The 10,804-nt window shown below is 36.4% G+C and overlaps 1 protein-coding gene across 1 annotated transcript; it reads right to left on the bottom strand.

Moving 5' to 3' along the window:
• Positions 3,796-6,173, bottom strand: LOC104716118 (probable WRKY transcription factor 58). Its single transcript, XM_010433801.2, has 4 exons — positions 5,603-6,173; positions 4,777-5,330; positions 4,528-4,674; positions 3,796-4,372 (listed from the first exon to the last, which is right to left on the bottom strand). The coding sequence occupies exons 1-4, from the start codon at positions 5,990-5,992 to the stop codon at positions 4,072-4,074; spliced, it is 1,392 nt and encodes a 463-aa protein (XP_010432103.1). The 5' UTR covers positions 5,993-6,173; the 3' UTR covers positions 3,796-4,071.

Here is a 10,804-nt window from a genome sequence, read left to right on the forward strand (position 1 = left end):
CGCCCCAAAATTTGTCAAATCCTGTAAAGTTTTATCAAATAATAAAATTAAGCTGCCAAATAATAGTCTTGCAGATATTTAATACCAAAAAATTGAATATCAACAACCGGTTTAGATGGTACCGGGTCAATCTGACTTACCGTATCGTCTTCTGTTTTCTTGTGATGCAAGCCAGAGAACAACAATACATCAGAGGAGTCGAGAGAAACGTGAGGCCTAAGAAAGCTCGGTTTCTCTTCGTTTATTGTCAACCCGAAAGTGTTCTTAGCGAAAGCCATACTCATACCACTGACATGGCTCGCAGATCCAGCCGGCTGGTTGTAAGTCAGCGTTGAAGCTACGTCGTTTTCTTTCCTCTTCTTGGCTCCTGCCCAAGCGAACCCGCTCGCTGGTGCGGTGGTTTGAGATAAACTGTTGTAAGGAAACTCGCTTCGCGTCGTTGCCTGAGATGTCTCTGACGGCGTCTGGATAACAATCTGTGTTTCAGCTTCCTTCTTCGTTTCCTGCAAAAAAAATATAATTACAAATATTGAACCGGGAATTAGACTCATCGGTTAATTCCGGTTAGAATTAATCCAACTGGGTGTTGAAGTACCATAATACCTGGTGGGTTGGTAATCTGGTGAGATTTGTAGGCTCTTTCACCGCTCTACGAGATTTCCCCAATTTCTTTGTTGCCAAATTATCTCTTTTCTTGACACTAACTCTTCTCCTGCAAAACAAAGTTTCAATCTCTCAACAACACAAGTAATTACATACAACCTACCAACCTAGGATATATATATATATATACACACAGAGATGGCCAAATTTGATTCATTGATGATACCTTCGTTGAAGTTCTTCGCGGTACTTAGCATCCATTTCTTTATTAGGAGGATACGTAGGTAATGTCGATGGATCGCAAGCGTAAGGCTTTGTGTTAAAGTACTGAAAGAGAAGACAAATTAAAGAGCTTCAGCTTATTTGATTATAAAAACAAGCAAGGGTTTCGTTTAGTAAGTTTTTTGTCACCTCTGACATAAGAGCAGAAGAAGCAGTTCCTCGTTTCTCAGTATCAATGGACAATAGATTCTCAAGAAGATTAATTGCCGTTTTCGGGAACTCATCAAATCTCTCTCTTAGACAACCTTCATACTGATGTTGTGGTCTAAACATCTTAGTTTGAGGATGAAGCTTATTCTTTTCCCAGAATTCTTCATCTGGTGATCCAGCGAGTTTATAAATCTTGTGAAGTTGTTCAATCTACAAAGAAATAGCACAAGCAACACTTCATCTCCAAAATAAGATGTTATCTAGAATAAGTAATTTCAATCTATCGGCTTGGTCCCCTAATTCTCACTCACCTCTGTTCTTCCTTTAAGAAGTGGTCTTCCGGTTAGAATCTCTGCGAAAACACAACCAACACTCCAAAGGTCAACCGATACACTATAACTGGTCGAGCCCATCAGAAGTTCTGGTGCACGGTACCATAATGTCACGACCCGACTCGTCAACTGATTCTTGTTTCTTGGTGTTACAATGTTGGCTAATCCAAAATCAGCTAGCTTTAAAACTCCTTTGTTGTTCACCAGAATATTTGCGGCTTTAATGTCTCTGTGCATAATCCCTCGTAGATGACAGTGTTCTACTCCCCATAGCAATTGCTTCATGTAGCATTTTATCTGGAAACGAAATTAGGGTTGTCAGAAGAAGAACAAAAAAACAGAGTTACTTGCAGGAGGGGTAAGGGTTTTGTGTGTATGTGAGCGTCTCTCTCTTGCCTGTGCCTCGGTGAATTTGATGTCGGGAGATGAACATAAGCCTTCGAGATCGTGCTCCATGTAATCAAAAACAAAGTACATGCTGTTTGAATTCCTTGACGCGATGATCCCTTCGAGTTTCATAATGTTGGGATGATCTAATCTTCTCAATATCATGATTTCTCTCGCTATGAATCTTATATTTTCAGTTTCAAAATTTTGGACCCGTATTTTTTTTAAAGCCATAACTCGTCCCGTCGATACCTCACAAGCCCGGAACACGTTGCTGTACGTCCCTTGTCCGATCTAGAAAATAATTGTTGAGAGATCATTGATAGGGTCGTTACTTTTCTGGCAAGAAATCTATGATTAGGTTTATAGGATTAATTTACCTTCTCTCTTTTCTCGTAGTCCTCGGCCCGTAGTGGAACCCATCCATGAACGGCCTCGGGTGCGGCGGAGCTGAGCCAGGAGGGCCAACCAGCCGCCACCTGCTCAGCCTCGACATTGCCGTGCGGCAAGCTCGATCTCAGGCTAACACCGGACGTCCTCGATCTTGGAGGATCATCGTCATGATTGTGATGTTTTTTCGGAGATGAGTTGACGACACGGCGGTGAGATGGTGGACCGGGAAGAACGTGGCGTTTATGGTGATCTTGGGGATGATTTCGGTGGTGGACAGCTGTGTCGAAACGACGGCGGTGAGGGCGTGGAGGACCCGCCGGAGAAGAAGAATGCTTGGAGTTGAAGCAACCCATATATAATAAATTAATTGTCAGAGAAGAGTTTCCGGGCTGCGTGAGTATCGACCCGGGTCGGGTAAACGGGTCCNGAAACGAAATTAGGGTTGTCAGAAGAAGAACAAAAAAACAGAGTTACTTGCAGGAGGGGTAAGGGTTTTGTGTGTATGTGAGCGTCTCTCTCTTGCCTGTGCCTCGGTGAATTTGATGTCGGGAGATGAACATAAGCCTTCGAGATCGTGCTCCATGTAATCAAAAACAAAGTACATGCTGTTTGAATTCCTTGACGCGATGATCCCTTCGAGTTTCATAATGTTGGGATGATCTAATCTTCTCAATATCATGATTTCTCTCGCTATGAATCTTATATTTTCAGTTTCAAAATTTTGGACCCGTATTTTTTTTAAAGCCATAACTCGTCCCGTCGATACCTCACAAGCCCGGAACACGTTGCTATACGTCCCTTGTCCGATCTAGAAAATAATTGTTGAGAGATCATTGATAGGGTCGTTACTTTTCTGGCAAGAAAGCTATGATTAGGTTTATAGGATTAATTTACCTTCTCTCTTTTCTCGTAGTCCTCGGCCCGTAGTGGAACCCATCCATGAACGGCCTCGGGTGCGGCGGAGCTGAGCCAGGAGGGCCAACCAGCCGCCACCTGCTCAGCCTCGACATTGCCGTGCGGCAAGCTCGATCTCAGGCTAACACCGGACGTCCTCGATCTTGGAGCATCATCGTCATTATTGTGATGTTTTTTCGGAGATGAGTTGACGACACGGCGGTGAGATGGTGGACCGGGAAGAACGTGGCGTTTATGGTGATCTTGGGGATGATTTCGGTGGTGGACAGCTGTGTCGAAACGACGGCGGTGAGGGCGTGGAGGACCCGCCGGAGAAGAAGAATGCTTGGAGTTGAAGCAACCCATATATAATAAATTAATTGTCAGAGGAGAGTTTCCGGGCTGCGTGAGTATCGACCCGGGTCGGGTAAACGGGTCCAACGCAGGGAGGGCAATCCCCGCATTAGACCATAAAGAAACGAAAATAAAGGAGAAATTAAAAAAACAAAATTTTAGGGTAAATAGTTTTTGATGTAAAATAGAGAGAACCGAATCGATTAGAGAGATAATTACGGAGAATTCAATAATCCTCCTTAAACTATGGAAGAGAAAAGAGACAACAAAACAAAAATCTTTTTTTTTTTTAATCTCTTCTATCTTTTTCATGTGTAATTTTAAAATAGATTTATCTTATTCACCGCCAAGAAAAATAAAGATAATGTCTACTAACTTTTGAAGGGGGAAAAACAAAATAAAACTGAAAAGAAAGTACTGTATATACTGTATATGTTGTTACTTGTTACGTACATTCGTATTCTCAAACAATTAATGGTTAGTTACAAAAAAACCAAAAAAATCACAAATTAAGAAGAAGAAGAAGAACATATTTATTTTCTTTAGTCAAAAGCATGCACTCAAATTCACATCACACTTGTTATACAAGTCATCAATCAGTAGTAGTCCGGTTCAGAATCAATCACCGAACGGCTAAACCAATCCTAAAACAACCTCGAAGTCGTCGGTTTATAAGTCAAATAGTAATTTTCTCTTCTTTCAACCTCAATAGGACCGGGGACTGGCCTGAACTATTATTATTGTTACCGACGAAACTCATATGTTGTTGCATATTGTTCCCCGACATTGATCTCATACGATGTTGGTCGGACGTCCCAGCAGCGGCTGCGGTTGCTGCGGTGGTACCGTTTCTTGCCGCAGGTACGTCGTGGTTGTGTTTACCTTCATAAGTTGTAATCACAGCCTTAGCATCTGTTGAAGCTCTCTCTACATGTTTACGCACCGTACAATTCGCCGTTGTACATTTATAGTAGCTCCTAATAGTACCAAAATAAAAGGAGTTTTTAGAAAGAAATGTAAAATAATCTTTAGAATGATATCAACTTTGTTGTATATATATATATATATATATAGACTCAAGTTTTGTTAAACTATATGAACATTTAAAACACGACCGTAACTAAAATAATACCTTGGATGGGGATTTCCTTTGACAACTTTTTGTCCGTACTTGCGCCATCTATAACCATCGTCGAGAAGGTCCACTTCACTTCTTGTCTGTACAATAATCTTTGGCTCGGTCACCGTCCGGTGAGTTGTCGACACACCGTCTATTTTCCTGCAATCCCAACATTATAAGTTAATAAATTAATTGGAAATGCTATGAACGTTATACTATTTATATGCTCTTTCCATATTAGTCGTCACACTTGTACTATACCTTATCTTTGAACCGGGAAGATCATCATCATCATCATTATTATCATCATTATGATCCTTACCATAACCACTATCATCACTAGATTCAATCATATGCCCTACACCACCAACGAAATGAATATCACCAACCTCGACGGAATCTCTGCCGCCACCGCCACGACGATTCTGAGGCCTCTCGTGATCATGTTGACCTTTGTAAATGATCTGAGTGATTTGTCCATCCGACGACCGTTCAACTTTCTTCTTAACCGGGCAGTTAGCATGTGTGCATTTGTAATAACTCCTTGGATATTCACACCCTTTTATAGGCTTTTGTCCATACTTCCTCCAGTTATAACCGTCATCCGCCGGTTTATCAACATTAACCACATTATACGACCGGTTATTATTAGCCTGGTTATTATGATGGTTTCGAGCTCTTTGATCAGCTTGCGAAACTTCAAAAGATTGACGCCCAATCCCATGGATGGTGGTGGACGTCGATGTCGGCATATGGTGTGAAAATGTGTCTTGTCGTTGTGGTTGCGGGTGAACAAAGCCAGTCTGAACTGGCGACTGCAGCATTATATATCACAAGAACGATTTAATTGATAGTATTAGGGAAAAAGGAAAACTAGCTATATGAAAAATGCTAGTTTGGTCCAAAACAAGGTTGTAGTGTATTGGTTTATACTGTTGTTATCGTATTTTTCTCAATCTTTAGATGATTTAGTAATTGGGTTAATTTATTATTCATTAGTTTTACATACACATACGAAATCTAAAATTAATTTTATAAGAGTTTAGGCTTTAACTATTAATTAAGGATGAGACAAAGAAATAATAACCTGAGGAGGAAAGAACATGGGAGAGGTGAGAAGACTAGAAGGGCTGATACCAGAAGGGATTGTAAACATCGGACCTCCTCCGGTGAACATCCCCGCCGTAGAACGTCCTCCGCCGCCAGCGCCAGGAGACACCGACATAGCCCCGGCGAGAAGCTGAGAGAACGACGTCGTCCGTTGATTATCCGGCGTCAAGACGTCAGGGAAGCTGTCAACGAACAAAGAAGAGACAAAAGAAAGTGGACCTGGGCTAAGACTAAGCCCATCTCCACCGCCAAAGAAATACGCCGCCGTTTCGATCGCAGGATGTCTCTGAGGAACTGTGATCGTGGGTCTTGTTGGAGCCACTAACGTGGTCGTTCTTATCGAAGATACATCGTCTTCAACCGCCATATTCTGAAAAGATATATAAAAGTTTTACAAATCTCAATCTTTGTAGATCTCTCTAGATATGGATATTAATTTAGGGTGTTGGTATATGTGTGTGTATATATAGAGAGAAACAAAGAGACAAGAGTCTTCTGTTTCAATGTATGATTTTCTTTAGATCGGTTTCGTGCAGCCTTGACATTGGTTTTCGAAAGTCTACGGGCTAAACATGGAACTTCTTTAATATTAGTATTATTACTAATTTATTCCGGTCCAATCACTCTGTTCTGAATTTCGCATTCCCTTTATTTTATTACTAGTCTCTTGTGCAAAATAATGAAATATAGTTAAACTTGCATCTTTTATTACCCATTTTATTTAATCATTTGTTTAACAGGTTGATTGAATAACCAAATTAACTTGTAAAAGTCATCTTAGATGCTATTTGTACTTGTGCATTAACATATAGTAAATCTTGTGGACCAACAATATTAGGATGTGTGTGTACTAGACCGTTTCTTGTTGTAAAGTTGAACTTAATTATTTTGAGTGAACCATAATCAATTCTTTATATTATCAAATACAAAAAAAAAAAATTAATTCACTTGGTATATATCTTTAGTATTTCTTTTTAATTTTCGGGTTGATGTCATGAGTCTTATAATCCATAGATATGGGTATCTCTATCACATCTAAAACAACAATAATCATCAGAAGATATATCATCAGAAGATATATAGATATATAGGTTATCGTTTACTAGTGATATAGTGTGGGTACGTTATTGGAACGATTATGTGATGTCACAAGGTTTTATACCAATCGTAATATAAGTATTTGAAGACGTTTTTTTTTGTCATTTTATATATCGTTTACAATCAATTTTGTTCTTTCATGATTTCACTTTATTATTAACTAGAAACCTTTTCACGACGGAATAATAATAAAAAATTAGAAAAAAAAAACTTAAAGATTTTATTTACAGCTGAACTATAGTACAATAATATTAATAAGAATATCAATAACTTAAATGCATCTCAGTATATTATAAGTACTTATAAAGTGTTTAAAAATTGTCTTTAATTTCAACGTGTTGACAATAGAAGCTTGTTATTTTCCCCCCAAAGTTAGCCTCACAAGACCGGCACTGCGAGGCAACCACTTCAAATAGCGACAAAATACACTTTTCAGATTAAATGAATGTAAGTGGAAGTATAAGTTCTTGGATTCAATGGTCGATCAAGTGGAGTGGGTATATGTTAGGTTCGGAGTTTGACCTCCAAAGCATACAAACTACATCATTGTAAAATACTCCCTAAACATAATGATCGAAGATTTTTAGGCAGTATGGTGGAGTCATTTGTTTATCGCGGTTCTATGTAGTAAAAGTAATGTTGTCAATCCAATCGTGTAAGAGTGTTGATCATATCCTATCTTATGATATGGTTAGTACTTAGTACTAAGTAGAGGTCAATAGTTTTACAGGTGGAAATTAATTGTGAGATATGGAATAGCCAATAAGCATCCACCTTATTCCTTTATGAGCCAAACACACAAGGACCTACTTGCGTTTGTTATTATATGGAGTATTTTATTTTATGCAGAACATAATCTTGAATCTTCAATAATTATCTAAAATGGCCGACAGTAAAACTACTATATATGCAATTTTTTCACAGAAAAATAGAATAAAAAGGAAACTTAACCTTTTATTTTAGATATGTTATATATTACTAGTTCATTAAAACATTGATTTAAATGGATTGAGGAAAAAATCCGAAAAGGATCAATTTGATTCCGAAATCATAAATTTGATTAATTAGTGGCTAATTATTAGTAACATATAAAGTTCGATATTGCCCACGACTTTGGTCAATTATTTGATACTATATTTTACATCGTTCGAATCATCATTATAAGTAGTTTTCAATTAACCAAACTAAAAACTTGAAGCTGCAAAAATGTCAAAAGACTCAAAAATCAAAATATAATATTGCTGATTATACACAGATCTAATCTCTTCGATATTAAATGACATAATGAATAATAACGTAATTTTGGGAATATTCGTGCAACGATTTGTGCTTCATTAAATTATGTTTTTGGGTTCTTAAAGCATAACGTTACAAGTGTCTGCGTACCATGTCTTCAGAGTGTTAAGAGAGGATTAAAGGAATCAACTTAAATAAATTAACTGATATGTTTTTGCAATTAGTATCATTATTTTATTGTTTTTGACACCTAAGGGACAGCGAGCGTATTGATACCTCATTAGAAATAGAAATTAATAGTTCCATTTTCTTATATAATCATACTCCCACATGTATTTAAAATGTAATTTATAATTCGATAATCAGAAGTTGTATTTTTGGTGTCACGCAGTATGAGTTATGGACGCAACAGAAAGGGAAGCAATCAAGCTCAAGCATATTGAAACTTTATCTCAAACAAAATGAAAACATAAACAAAGGTTTGACATTTCTTGATATACCGTATTACGGTATTCAAATGACAAAGACAGTTTAGTTAAACTCAAGAAGGGTCAAGAAGAATTGTAACCTGGTGTTGGATAATATCAAAGGGATACAACTTAACGAAATTGAAATCCACGTTTGCAAGAAAATAGTCAAAAAAATGTTAAATATATCCCTAATACTGGGGTTATGTGATTTTAATATCTAAAAAAACTGGTGTATGAGAAAACACGGAGAACAAAAATCTTACGACCAAAAAAAACCTTGAAGAGCTGTTTGTTTTGTCGGGACGTGTGGTTGACATTTGGATTAGGGTCAAGCTATTATTATATAGTTACTTTAGGCCTTTTACATAGTCGAAAATCCGATAACCACACGAACAATAATTTATAATTGAAAGTGAATTCTTTTATGGGTTTGAACTATAAAATTAAACATCTTCAAATGAGCAAATTTCGTGGTCAGATTAGTTTACCATCATGTCATTATCGATGTGATGAACTAATGATACTATTTTAAACTGCCAGCTTTAGTCAATAAACTAAATTAGTCTAGCTAGCTGGTTATTTTTAAACTGTTAATGGTTATCGACAATATTTTATTTAACCCCCAAAAAAAACAAAAGATCTAGGGTTTTGATAGGTTAAGATGACTAATCATGGTGTCCACTGTTTGGGAGATGACTAGATTAAACAAACCCTAATCAGGGTTAAGTTTAGTATATTAGTTTTGGCTAGTATTACTATTACTAATAGTTTGGAACAAATTAAGTATAACGATCCACACATGTTATCAATGGCTAGTACCCTATATATGGAGACAATAGGCTAAAAGTCCAGAATTTTCCTTGATTTAGATTTTAGGGAGACCCATTACAAATTTACAAGAAATAGTTTTGACACAATGTATTTGTTAAATATGAATAGAACTAAATAAAAAAAGCTAAACGATACATTTTCTTCAAGATCAACATGAAAGACTTGAATCATGATTAGTTATATACTTATATGTCTTACGGTTTTTAATCTACTGAAATTTCTTATCATCAACAAAATTGTTACCCGTAATCATGTTCAACATAATATTTTTTTTTGGGTCAACTTTAACACACACACAATAGACAACGAAAAATAATAATAATAACCAAGAAGCAAGTAATAGTTTTTTTGGTTTTCAAAATAGAAAGTCCTTGATCGATGTCAAAAAACAAGACACATGTTGGACTTGGGTTATCCACAGCTAAGTTTCTTTACTCACCACACTTTTTAAAAAAAAAAAAGAATAGTCTTTACCCATCACACTATAAAACTAATGTAGTACATAGATCGTAGAGATAGTGTGCCATCCTTAATGTTAATAAAACTTGATTAACAAAATTAAGAATGGCCAAGAAAATAAAGAATAAACAAGTGGAGCAGTATAAAATATGCATAAGACGACTTGAAGATTGGAGAAAGGGGTGGTGGTTGTTGAGAGGACACTAAAAAGATAAACGTGTTCCCAAACATCCTTGTGTCTTTGATGTTATGTGACGATGCGACCAACTTGCAACTTATTATATCACCTACATGACAATACATCAATTATTAGAATAATTTAGTTGCTTTCTCATTCCACGTATAATTTTTGTGAAATACAAAAAAGGAGCTCATTTATTTTACTGTCATATAAGACATTCTTTAATAAGTATCTTGAATTTTTTATCGGTCTACATAAAACCATTTTTCATAAAACGTAAAATGGTACTCTGGATTCGAACCTAGTGGGAATAAAACTACTATGTTTCAACTGATTCGAAATTTTGAAAATTACAATCCGTATATACTAGGTTCATTAGATGTTTGTGGTTTTCCGAAATCGAAATTGAAAAGTCCTTTGGAGTTTAATGCGTTAAATTTGTGTAGAAGCGACCTAACTCTTATATGTGGATTCTCAACAATGGGATCAATCATCTTATAAAACAAGTCAAATGTTCTAACATTTCATTTTTTACACGTTTATTTCATAGAAAGAAATTTCTAACAAACCAAAAATGTGTGGTTCAAAAACAACTTTCAAGCAACTTTCAAGAGTTTGTTTTTCTACAAGTACATAGAATATTCAAAGTCTTTAAATCTTTCGGATCAACTTTGTAATCATTTTAACTGAAACACCAGATGCATATATATAATGAATTCTGACTATTGTCGGTATCATTTGACCGACAAATTTATCTGTATTTGCATTTATTGATTCTTGAAATATTTATTCATATTCTGTCAACCATCATATAGTTGATAACAGAGATATATATGACATATGGACGTGTTGTATATAGTGACAATGATCATCTATGGGTCCAAATTGAAGAAAGATTTATAAC

This window comes from Camelina sativa, chromosome 1, assembly GCF_000633955.1.
Source record: "Camelina sativa cultivar DH55 chromosome 1, Cs, whole genome shotgun sequence".
NCBI classification, from domain to species: domain Eukaryota; kingdom Viridiplantae; phylum Streptophyta; class Magnoliopsida; order Brassicales; family Brassicaceae; genus Camelina; species Camelina sativa.

Excerpts from the sequence above, each read along its gene's own strand:
- LOC104716118 (XM_010433801.2), bottom strand. The coding sequence starts at position 5,992 with ATGGCGGTTGAAGACGATGTATCTTCGATAAGAACGACCACGTTAGTG. Across the intron at positions 4,675-4,776 it reads CTTCCCGGTTCAAAGATAAG|GAAAATAGACGGTGTGTCGA; the intron begins GTATAGTACAAG and ends TTGGGATTGCAG. Across the intron at positions 4,373-4,527 it reads AAAGGAAATCCCCATCCAAG|GAGCTACTATAAATGTACAA; the intron begins GTATTATTTTAG and ends TGGTACTATTAG.